An 11,738-nucleotide genomic window follows, 5' to 3' on the forward strand; every position below is an offset into this window, starting at 1 on the left:
CAGGCACTTTGCAGGGTGATGCATCCCCCACCGTACACCTCCCATCTTCCATCCCATTGTTTAGACCTCATGCCCAAAGAAGAGTTGAAGGCATGGGAGCCAACGTTTTATTGGAGAAGCCAGAATAAACACGTTTCTTAAGTACCTTGAAATTACAGAATTTGCTAGGGAAAGGGACTGGGAAGGCTGGGAGGACACCCTTTAAAATGTGGTGGTCTGTGTCCTCCTGGCCACAAGGGAACGAGAAGTGAGGCATCAGCAAGGTCTAGGCTCCCTGGTCTACCATGGAGCCTAGGCCCAGGCCACTGGAAGACCATATTCCCCACCGTGGGACTGAAGAATTCTGTAGCTCCCACTCAACCATGGAGGGGATGGTATGTGGCCTGAGTTAGAGTGACCTCTCCTGTGAGCGTCTCATTTGGATTTTATCTCCACGGGGTCATAGATGTAGCAGCCCACATCACCAATGTTCACACCTGAGGGAGAGAGCCCCGTCACCAAGGGCCTTGGGGGTGGGGGTTGTTGGGCCGAGGGATGAAGGGGATTGGGAGGGGCCTGGGTGTGTTTGACTACAGGGGAAGTTGTCCACACATCCCCACATGCCATACTTTAGGCCCGCTGTCTGGGGTGGGGCTGCCCACCTTTGGGGCCAAACAGGTAGCCGTAGCAGGGGATGTGGCAGTAGGGGACGCCGTCATGCTGGGACATGGAGAGAAAAGAGAGCCATCTCAGCTTGGCTCTCTTCCCATCTCCAGCCTACCTCCTCCCGACATAAGTACCCATCCCTGCCCCGTTCACCTCAGCATGACTCCCAGCAGTCAGGGTCTTCCGGCAGCGCTGGCACCTCAGACAGGGTCGGTGCCAGTTTCTACCCAAAGACACCACCTTCTCAGCTGGTGGTGGAGAGAACTGGTAATTCTGGGGCAGGGCAATGAGACCTACCTGCTTTGCACCACCTCCCTACACTTTGATGCCCATCCTCTTCCCTCCTCCCCAAGCTTTCCACTGTTACTTACCAAAATAGACAGGTTCCTCGCAGCCTGGGCACAGTGAAGTCTCCCCAGTGAATGTCTTCATGTGGGGAGGGCCTTTAAGGGGAAGAGGCCCTGGCTAGGGCTGAGGTGGGGGCCAGGCCTAAGCAGGGCCCATCAGCACCGGCCTGCACATGGCTTCTTCCAAAAGCCATGCTCATCCCGGAGCACTCCACCCAGCTCGCCATGGATCTGCTTTCTTGGGCAGAGCCGAGTCTCCTATGACCCCCACCTTCTGTCCCCAACCTTTCTGCAGAAGGGACCCCCTGCTTCCTTCTCCTCCCAGGGGTTCAGGTGCCCACTAGCTCAACCCTGGTCAGCAACTCTATCCTCAGGAAACCTGAGCTGATACAGGAGAAGGCCAGGGCATGGGTGTCAGGTGTTGGGGAGCATAGCGTCATTGCCCACTCTAGGGGATGGGAGGAAGGTACAGGGAGAGGAAAGAAGTGGAAGAATAAGAGGGGCTGACCCTGTCTCAATGACCTCTCACTCCTAGGTCATTCTTTCCATGGCCTTGGCTTGGGAGAGGCCTGAATTCTAGGCCAGCTTTGCCTGACTCGCTGTGTGACTGCACAATGCCACTTGCTCTCTCCAAACCTTGGTTTCCTCACCTGTAAAATGCAGGTGATAATGCCATCTACTCAATTTACCTCTTAACTCAGCAGCTCACATCAGAGAACCCCCCAAAAAGGGCCACGAGTAAGAGAAGACTTTGCCACAAACGAAGTTATAGGAATGTGAAGCAGAGGACTAGGTGGGAGACCTGTTCCAGCCTGGGGATGAGGAGTAGCTGGGGCCCAACTTCACTTACTTTTCTTGCCCTGGGGGAGGCCAGTCCTGGGCCTGGGGGGGCTGAAACTGCTGGGGCTGAGGGGAGTGGTGCTGGCTGGGGTGGGAGTGGGAGGGTTGTAGAGGTAGGAGCCCACACCACCAATGTTCACCCCTGTAGAGAAAATAGTGGCTGTCAGGCTTGAACCTCCAGTTCCAGGCCACAAAGAGGGTCCTGCTGTCCCCTGGCCTCTTCTAGGCTGGTACTTACCCCTGGGTCCGAAGAGAGCCCCATAGCATGGCTTGTGGCAATATGGCCTCCCGTTGTGCTAGGCACAAGCAGAGGAAAGAGGGCTGCTCAGGACTAAAGGCCTGGGGTAGGGTGGGTGGGTGGGCCTTCTCTAAGGACAGACTGCCAGGGGTGTCTGTCCATTAGCCTGGGCTTGTGGGGCCGGGAGAGGTGTAGGGTGAGCATGTCAGAATTGCCACCGTGGTCAGGAGAATGAGCAAGAGCATGTCAGAAAACCGTGGCTTCCTTCCCCTCCCCACCAAAAGGAATGGGGTCCACCAGCACAACTCAGGTATCCCAAATCCTGGCTGGTGTGGGGCCCTCCGAGTAGGTGGTCTTGGTATTTGCTGAGGTGGCCTTTAGTGAGCCTCCTGAGTCGAAACTGGGGGCTGGTGCTTAGGGGACAGTGACAGATACAGGGCTGTGCGCCCTGGCCAGGCCTCACCTCTGCATGCCCTCCTGGGGACAGGACGCTGTGGCAGCGCTCACATTTCAGGCAGAAGCGGTGCCAGTTCTTGCCCAGGGAGCTCACCTTCTCCGCTGTGGGGGACAAGGTGGAACCGGGATGTGGGGAGATAGGCCACGCAGCGGGGGGCCCCCTTTTCCCTCCTTAGCCCCGCCCGCCTGCTTCCTAGACACTGTGGGGAGTGTCCGGGGAAGTTCAGCTCGAACCCGCCCGAGTGCCCTGCGCCCCAGAGGTGGAAAGAGGGTCTGAGGCCACGCTGTTGTAAGCTCCTCCAACGCCCCGGCTCACACTCGCCCCATCTCCCCCTCCTCAGCCCGGGCCTCACCGAAGAAAACGGGTTGCTGGCAACGCGGGCAGGTCCAGCTCATGGCGCCGCTCAGCGCAGCCTGCGCCTCCCTCACACAGTAGGCACCACGGTGGGGGGCTTCGGTCCCGCCCCCTCCGCCGGACCCGCCCATGGCTCCGCTCGGAGCCTCATTGGGCTGAAACAGTAGCTCCTCGCCGCCTATTGGCTGTCAGAAATTTAGACCAATTCCACCTGGGAGACGCCGGCGATTTCGCAGTTCCAAAAGCTAAAGCCTCCGACCCGTGCTGGTGACAGTGGGACTTGTAGCCAGACGGGAAAGGAAGAGAGCAGTGAAGTCGCCGGGGCCGGGGGGTGGGGGTGGGGGGGCACTAGTTTCTGTCTTCGAACAAACGGGAAAACTGTCCAGAGGGCGGACTTCATGAAAACACTGTAATTTCCTCAAAGCTAAGGGTCAGTCTTCTTTGAAATGGTTTAACTCCGCCTTGACCGTCTCAGGAGGTTAAGAGCGTCGGAATCTGGAGCGCATCTCTGCCACTTACTCTCTGGCTTCAGGCAAATTTCCTCCGCATCCATTTTATTTGTACAATGAGTATGATGATTAATCTTTACCTCATAGGATTGTTGTGGGAATGAAGCTAGTACGTGTAAAGGGCTCAGTGCTTGGCACATAGCTGCTCTAAAAGCGATAGCTATCTTTAAGATGGATCCCATAATAAACTCAAAAGACTCTTCGGTAGCCTCAAAGTGTGGTCTGGATACAATGGTTTTCTTGTGAAATTACAAAGCGTATTAAATTTAAATATATAACTCAGACACAATTACATATTCCTAATTTAGTTTCAAGGTTTTAATATTTGTTACAAATAGCCCAAGAGTACTTCAAAGGACACTTCAAGAAAACCCACAGAGAAAGGAAGAAAATATTTGCAAACATAGTATCTGATAAGGATCTATTAATAAGAATAAAGGACTCTTACACGTCAACAAAGACAACCCAATTTAAAAACAGGCAAAGAATTTGAATAGACATTTTTCTTTTTTCTTTTTTTAAAGATTTTATTTGACAGACAAAGATCACAAGCACGGAGAGAGGCAGGCAGACAGAGAGGGAAGCAGGCTTCCTGCTGAGCAGAGAGCCTGATGCAGGGCCCGATTCCAGGACCCTGAGATCATGACCCAAGCCAAAGGCAGAGGCTTAACCCACTGAGCCACCCAGGCGCCCCTGAATAGACATTTTTCTAAAGAAGATATACACATGGCCAACAAGCACATGAAAAGGTGCTCAACATCATTAGTCATTTAGGGAAAAGGAAAATCAGGATCACAATGAGATACCATTTTAGAAGTATTAGAATGGCTATAATAAAAAAAGATGAGTAATAACAAGTATTAGGATGTGTCAAAATTGGATTCCTCATATGCTGTTGATGAGAATGTAAAATAGTGCAGCCCTTTGAAAAACATCCTGGTAATTCCGCAAAAGGTTAAAAAGAGTTATGGTATGATCCAGCAATTGCAATCCTGGGTATATACCCAAGAGAAATGAAAGCATATGTCCACATGAAAACTTGCACATGAATATTCAAAGTACTGCTATTCACAACAGCTGAAAGTCCATCAGCTAATAAACAGATGAGCAACGTGGCTTATCTGTGCTAGAACAGGACTCAGCCATAAAAATGGAGTACTGATGCACACTACAACCTGAATGAGCCATAAAAATATGCTAAATGAAAGAAGCCAGACATACAACACCATATACTACTGTAGGATTCCATTTATATGAAATGTCCAGAAAAGGGAAATCCATAAAGACAGAAAAGTGGATTAGTCATTCCTAGGGGTGTGGAGGAGGGGAAACTGGGCATATCTGCTGAGGGGGTATTAGATAGATCTCTTTGTGAGGAGATGAGAATGGTCTGGAATGAGTGATGATGGACAACCTCATGAATATACTAAAAATTAATGAATTGTATATCTTAGAAGGGTGAATTTTATATGTGAATAATTCCTCAATAATAATAATAATAATAATGGCCAAAGATAATTTATTTTAAAAAGGCAGCTCAGGAAATAAGGGGCAGGGAAGAGAGCTAATTACTGTGTGCCAGTGCCCGAGCAGAGAAAACAATCCCTTGATGAAGTATTAAGTGGTGAAATGAAGAATTTTCTGGGGTAAATTCCTTTGTTTTGTCATATCAGCCCAGAAACAGCTCAAGGGGGTGTGGGTGCTGAGCTTAGCCTTCAGCTGCAGTACTGTGTCCTGCTGGGTGAAAGGGGTCCTGCCTGTGTCTCAGGAGTTCGAGAGCCTCTCTGGACTTTGGTTCCCTCCCTGGGCAATCGGATAGGAATGGTGACTATGAATTTCCACTCAACATTCCTGTTTCATCAGTTGTCTCCATCCATACTTCCTTCTTATAACACTTGTTTTATTCTCCTTGTTGACCTCTAAAGGTAGAAGCCTACATACTATGAAACAAACTTGTCTATATTTTCTCATTATCTGTTTCTCGTTTGGGGAACTATTTCAAGATCCTTAGTTTTATACCTATTTCTTGATGGGCTTCTTTAACAAACTTGAAAAGCATCAGTCTCAGTCTCCACCAATATTTTACTTTTGTGTTTCTGCCTCTCTCGTTCATTTCTTCTTCCAGAAGGCAGCTGGAGGTTCACTGTTTTTTGCTCTCTATGGCTGTCACAGAGAAGCTCTTATTCAGGAGGTTGGGAGAACTTCATTGTAGTCATTCATAGACACTGTATTTGTCCTTTAGAAAGGTTAGCTTCATTGGCCCACAGAACTATTCTTAGAATTTCTGGGGCATATCAAATAATCTTTCGCTGAGGATCTGCAGCTCTTTCTGAGATATACTCAGCCCCATAGAGAGGTCATCTTTACCAGAGCATCCAGCACGGGATCCGACATAAAGAAACAGGTGTCGGAGTGTGAGCACCATGTTGCCTTCACACAACTTGCCCTGAGTCAGTGGGGCAAGTGCTTTACTGCTCCTGTCTTCTGGGGCCTTCCTGCATTGCATGGCTGTGACAAACACAGTATGCCTTGTCGCTTCTCTTTCAGTGCTTAGGAAAGGCTAGTTGAGGCTCCTCCTTTCCAAATACTGGCCACCCAGGTGCAAGTACAGCAAATCACAGTATTCCACTCTTCCTTGACTGGCTTCTATTATTCTGTATCTAAAAGAGGCTTTGTGGGACGACTGGGTGGCTCAGTTGGTTAAGCAGCTGCCTTCAGCTCAGGTCATGATCCCAGCGTCCTGGGATCGAGTCCCACATCGGGCTCCTTGCCCTCCGCAGGGAGCCTGCTTCTCCCTCTGACTCTGCCTTCCACTCTGTCTGCCTATGCTCGCTCTCGCTCACTCTCTCTCTGACAAATAAATAAATAAAATCTTTAAAAAAAAAAAATAAAAGAGGCTTTGTAAAGATTGCTAACAGGGAAAATGAACACTTCTTGTAGGAATGCCCTTGCAGTTACTGATGGTGGCTGTTCTGAACACTTTGTGTGAGTAAAGCCTCTAACATGATAGTTTAGTGAATACCACAAATGGTTAAGTTCAGTAGAGTGTATGTAGCACCCAATCAGCTGTCAGAGTGGAGTTTGTGTCCTCTGAGAGGCAGATCCCTCTTTCATAAAGGTGATTGATCCCTTGGTGCCCCTCAAATACCCCCTAATTTTTCCTGCACAGACCTGTCACAGTATCTGTATAGTTGTGTTACACTTATTTACTTGTCAGGCTTTCTTCAACCAACATGACTGATTCTTATCTGTGTACCTATAGCACCAAGTACAGTGGGGGTGCTCAGTATGATAGTTATTTTTTAAAGACTTTTATTTTTGGAGCACCTGGGTGTCTCAGTGGGTTAAAGCCTCTGCCTTCGGCTCAGGTCATGATCCTAGGGTCCTGGGATGGAGCCCCGCATTGGGCTTTCTGCTCAGCATGGAGCCTGCTTCCCCCTCTCTCTCTGCCTGCCTTTCTGCCTACTTATGATCTCTGTTAAATAAATAAAATCTTTTTAAAAAAATAAAGACTTTTATTTTTAGGTAATTTGTATGCCCAACATGGGGCTCAAACTCACAACCCTGAGATCAAGAGTCACTTGCTCCACTGACTGAGCCAGCTGGGTGCCCCTATTTTTATTATTATTGAAATCCATCCCTAACACTTTTTACTTCATGTTTTTAGGCTCTATTGTTAGGTACATTTGTTTTCAGACTGTTGGTAGTTTTCGATGAAGTGACCCCTATTGTTATGAAGCTGAAGAAACAAGCTTTCCAACAAGATGAGTGGTGGTGAAGATAATGGCCCCAAACACCTGAGGGCTGTCACATGGATGAGGCATTAGGGCACTACTGAGACCCCTGGAGAGAGGTCACATAGAAGCAGATTGGGATTCTGTCCAAGGAAAGAATGTTCTTACAGAGCCCAAACACAGGGTGGCTGCTTCAGATAGTAGGAGCTTCCTATCTCTGGATGTCATAAATAACACTGGAGAACAAACCAACCGATCACTAGTGTTGCCAAAGGGATGCAAGCATCATACACAGACAGATCTTTGAGTTTTCCTCACAGTTTGGCAGTATATGATTCTGTGATTCTATTACCAAAGAAGAGTTTCAAATTTGTGTTAGCAAGAGAGCACTGTTAAAACAGTGACAGCTAGGGGTGCCTGGGTAGCTCAGTGGGTTGAGCCTCTGCCTTCTGCTCAGGTCATGGTCTCAGGGTCCTGGAATCGAGCCCCGCATCTGGCTCTCTGCTCAGCAGAGCTTCCTTTCCCCCTCCGCCTGCCTCTCTACCTACTTGTGATCTCTGTTAGATAATAAAATCTTAAAAACAAAACGGTGACAGCTACCACCCATGGAGCACCAGTCACAGGCCCTGTACTTGTTATTTATGATCAACACCCAGGTGAGGGGTTTAAATGCTACATTATTGGGGCGCCTGGGTAGCTCAGTTGGTTAAATGTCTGCTTTGGCTCAGGTCATGATACCGGCTCAGCAGGGGAGTCTGCCTTTCCCTCTCTCTCTGCCCCTGCTTGTGTGCTCTCTCTCACTTGCTTGCTCTCTCTCAAATAATAAATAAATAAATGAAAAATGCTACATCATCAATTGTACATAAAAGCAAACTGGCGTGGAGAGGTTAAGAGATTTGTTCAAATCATACAGACTCAGGATTCTCAAGTTCATACTCTTTCCACTCCCTGTTCCTAAGCATGGTTTCTGCTAAGCTGCCCATGTGTTTGAGTCTGAAAGGATACTATCCTTGTCTACACAGCACCTCTGTGCCCAAAGGTAAGAGGACCTTTCCAGGCAAATAATGAATGGGTTGCAAGAGATGGGAATGTCATTAAAGCTTTTCCATGGCTTCTCAGTGCCCTCAAGGTAAAGTTTTTAACTTGGCTCTAAGTACCTCACCTTTCCAGTTCTAGCCATTCCCCCTGTTTCTTTCCTCCAACCACTAAATGAGCTTCTTAAACCTGCCAAATCCTTTTCTGCCTCAGGACCTTTGCAAATGCTATCTGCCTTCTGGGAACTTGCTTCCTGAATATCTTCACCTCACTAATTCCTGCCTAACTTCAGGTCCCCCTCACCCACTCAATATCAGGCTATTGGGCCCAGGCATTCTCTCCCATAGCATCCTGTGCTGGAGGGCCAAGGGGGTACAATCAATGACAACTGTTTTTTCCCTACTTGACAGCTCAACCGAACAAGGGAAAAAAGGCAAATGGAAACTCATGATAAAGGCTACATTTGTAGCTTAGTGGGAGAATAAAAGAGGTCTGCCAACTTCCTGCCCTACCTGCTCCTACCCAGGTAGATAAAACCTGGGCTTTATCTACCCCATTAGTCTGTGAGCTCCATGAGGGCAGGGACCAGGAATGCTTTGCCAAACACATGTGTATGCTTCCAATGTCTTGCTTAATCTCTGATACACAGTGCTCAAGAAATACTTGGTGAAAGAATGTTAAATGTTATACACAAGTCTCCCTCAAATGTGAGTAGATGAGGGCTAGTGAGGAGATGTGGAGTTAGGAGGGGGCTGGAAGGAGTTGAGAGTATCATTACAACAAAAGCCCTGGAGTAAGGGAAACTTAGGTGCCTGGGAGTAAGAACACAGGAGTTCGTTTCTTCATACCCATGAGGATCAGCATGTATGAGGCAAACCAGAATATGACTTAAAGTGATCCTGATTATAAATACTAGATAATAAAAAGAGTACTGAAAATCAGCTTTGGCAGCAAACCAGTTCCACTAATTGCAGTCATTCACAAGCACTTCCTAATTAAACTTAATTAGCATGTGGCACAATTCTGTCTATCATTAAATATATGGCAAGTGAGAGAATGTGGGAAGGTGTTATGTAAACTGTAAAGCACCTTACAAATATGACTGCTATAATATGTCAGGTTAGCACTGAGTTTTGATTACAACTATAAAGTCCACTTATTTTTAACTTTGTAGACTTGTTCAAGTATACAGGCATATGCTTAAACTTTTAAGGCATTATCAAAAACTTTGTTCCTTAATGGCTCTTGAAAGGTTTCACTAAGTTCTGGTGTGTTAATGAAAAGTTAGTCTTACCTCTTGATCACTGTGTCACTTAACCTTTACTACACATAACCTGTGTGCCTTCTCACTCCATCTTCTGAGTATCTCCTCTAACTAGAAAGCTTTACTTTCTACCGCTTATGTTACTGAAAATAAAAATAGAAACATACACACAAGACAAAAACAGACTGAAATGTTTTCTTAAAACCACATTAGCAAGTCTGTTTGACTTTGTCCCCAGTTTTCCAGGATCTGCTTGCTGCCGTTACATGAACCTGCTGAGAGCATTCTGTGTATAGCTACTTGTGGTTAGTTAGCTGCTTGGGGTTATTGACTGGGCTATATTTTGTGACTGAGTGGCATCAGCTGGGCTAATTCAGAATCAAGACTGCAGGAAATGACAGTCTGATCCCTCACCGTGGTTGCCTTCAACTCACCTCCTGAAGAAATTAACAATAGCTTTAAATAGTGGTTTTCCATACAAAGATGGGCTTGGTTTCTCAAATATCACTTGGAAATGTGTATTTTATCTAAAAATATATGAAAATAACTATATCCAGATAATTTACAGCCCGAAAAATGTATCCATATGCTGCTGGAAACTGAGAAGAAAACAGGAGTGAAACTTAGTGGTCAGCTTGCTTATAGATCTGACAGATGGTGACAATACTCCATGATGTGAACTGTCAGCAACTTCCTCATCCCATTTTTTATAATGCAAAAGAATAGTCCTTCCAGGTCATGAGACTATGTTAAGGAAAACTAAAACAGTTTAATTTTATGATTCAGAAAAATGCAAAAGCTTACCTTTTTATAGAGGAGTTTCTGAAACTCAAAATCACAGAACCAGGAGTCAAGTTCCAGGCTTTTCCCAACTCCAAAACGACTGGGCTTTTTCTCTTCTCTGGAGCTTTTGGCAGAGGCAGAACTATAATATCTTTACTCATAATCTCTTACTACCACCCCACCACGACCACCAAAAACAGTATCAATTACCAGTATCTTGTGGAGACAAGAATTTGTGCATTCATCTTGTGATAAAAAGCCATGAAGAGGAAGGCTATAAAAACCAAGGCGGCACTGAATCTTTGCAGCTCTATAGGGGACATTTTGTTTTTTACTTGGAAGCATTTCCTTTGAAGAACCTCATCTTCCCCCATTACAGATTGTTCAGTAGGGTAGATCTTGTTCTTCCCTGATGAGCTTCTGACCAGGGCCTGGTCTGAGTACTTTATCCACCTGGCCACAGGAATTGCTGAGGGATAGAAGTGTGGCTCAAGTCGCACTCATCCTTTTCCCTGAGACTTTTCCGTAAGACTTTTTGGTGTTATCAGGAAAGATACTCTCTCATTTCCTAGACAGAAACCTTGTAAGGACCACAGCAGGTTCAAGACTTCAGGGGCTATTTTGCCCCTGAGTTAAGAGAAAATGAGGCCAAGCAAAGCTGAGAGAAATAGGAAGGGAGGGTCCTAATGACATCTCTGACCTCCAGGATCTAACTCTGCCCTAGTTTCTCGGTATTAAGCAGTAAATTATCCCCTATCCATTTTTTCTTAAGCTTGTTTGAGTTGATTTCCGTTATGACCAAGAGTCCTAATTAATACAGTGTGCATCTTTATACAGTTCTTGTGCTTCTTCTTGTATTTAAGAATTACATCATGGTGTATAAAGTTCTGACACTGTAAATTGCTTCAAATACATATTTTCTTAATGCATGATTTTTAGGATAACCATGTAAGAAAAAAGACTAGAAAATGATATGTAAAAAATTGGATAGACAAGTTATCCAATTAAACAACAGGCAAAGAATTTGGATAGTTTTCAAATGGCCAATAAGCACATGAAAAACATGCTTGACATCATTAGTCATTAAAGAAATATAAATCAAAACCAGAAGAACATACTATACTATTTTACATCCACTAAGATGGCTATAATCAAAAAAAAAAAAAAAAAAAAAAGAGAGAGAAAATAACAAGCGTTGCAAAAGATATGGAGAAAACGAAACCCTCATATTTCTGGTGGGAGGATAAAGTGATGCAACTTCTGTGGAAAACAGTTTGACAGTTCCTCAAAAAGTTAAATATATTGTGATTTCACAGAAATGGCAGACAGAGTTACAAGAATCAGTCCTCCACTAAAGCTATCATTAAGCTGGCAAAAACAGATAGAAGGAACTTTTTCAGAACTCTGGAATCTAATAAAACTTAGAGTGGGGAGTCCAACCAGTGGTGTGCTTAATAAAAAATTAGCTGTTAAATGTTATGGCATTTTTGTTTACCTGTCTACCATCCCCCATTCCCCAGTTTGGTGGTGCC

The 11,738-nt window shown here is 45.8% G+C and overlaps 1 protein-coding gene across 6 annotated transcripts; it reads right to left on the reverse strand.

Moving 5' to 3' along the window:
- Positions 1-93: 93 nt before the first annotated feature.
- CRIP3 (cysteine rich protein 3) lies at positions 94-3,015 on the reverse strand. 6 transcript variants are annotated; one of them, XM_059178047.1, is made up of 8 exons: positions 2,880-3,015; positions 2,534-2,628; positions 2,071-2,128; positions 1,843-1,974; positions 1,017-1,088; positions 799-893; positions 642-699; positions 94-476 (listed from the first exon to the last, which is right to left on the reverse strand). In XM_059178047.1, the coding sequence occupies exons 1-8, from the start codon at positions 3,010-3,012 to the stop codon at positions 415-417; spliced, it is 705 nt and encodes a 234-aa protein (XP_059034030.1). In that variant the 5' UTR covers positions 3,013-3,015; the 3' UTR covers positions 94-414. The 6 variants fall into 6 exon arrangements, with proteins under 6 accessions (XP_059034030.1, XP_059034031.1, XP_059034032.1 ...); XM_059178048.1 differs by lacking the exon at positions 642-699; XM_059178049.1 differs by lacking the exons at positions 2,071-2,128; positions 2,880-3,015.
- Between the last annotated feature and the right edge of the window lie 8,723 nt (positions 3,016-11,738).

Source organism: Mustela lutreola, chromosome 6 (assembly GCF_030435805.1).
Source record: "Mustela lutreola isolate mMusLut2 chromosome 6, mMusLut2.pri, whole genome shotgun sequence".
NCBI lineage: Eukaryota > Metazoa > Chordata > Mammalia > Carnivora > Mustelidae > Mustela > Mustela lutreola.

What these genes read in the sequence shown, in the direction of transcription:
- CRIP3 (XM_059178047.1), bottom strand. Translation starts at nt 3,012, where the DNA reads ATGGGCGGGTCCGGCGGAGGGGGCGGGACCGAAGCCCCCCACCGTGGT. An exon ending in CCTCCCCCAGGGCAAGAAAA is followed by an intron (nt 1,089 to 1,842) that starts GTAAGTGAAGTT and finishes TTCCCCTTAAAG; the next exon opens with GCCCTCCCCACATGAAGACA. An exon ending in CTACCTGTTTGGCCCCAAAG is followed by an intron (nt 477 to 641) that starts GTGGGCAGCCCC and finishes TCTCTCCCTCAG; the next exon opens with GTGTGAACATTGGTGATGTG.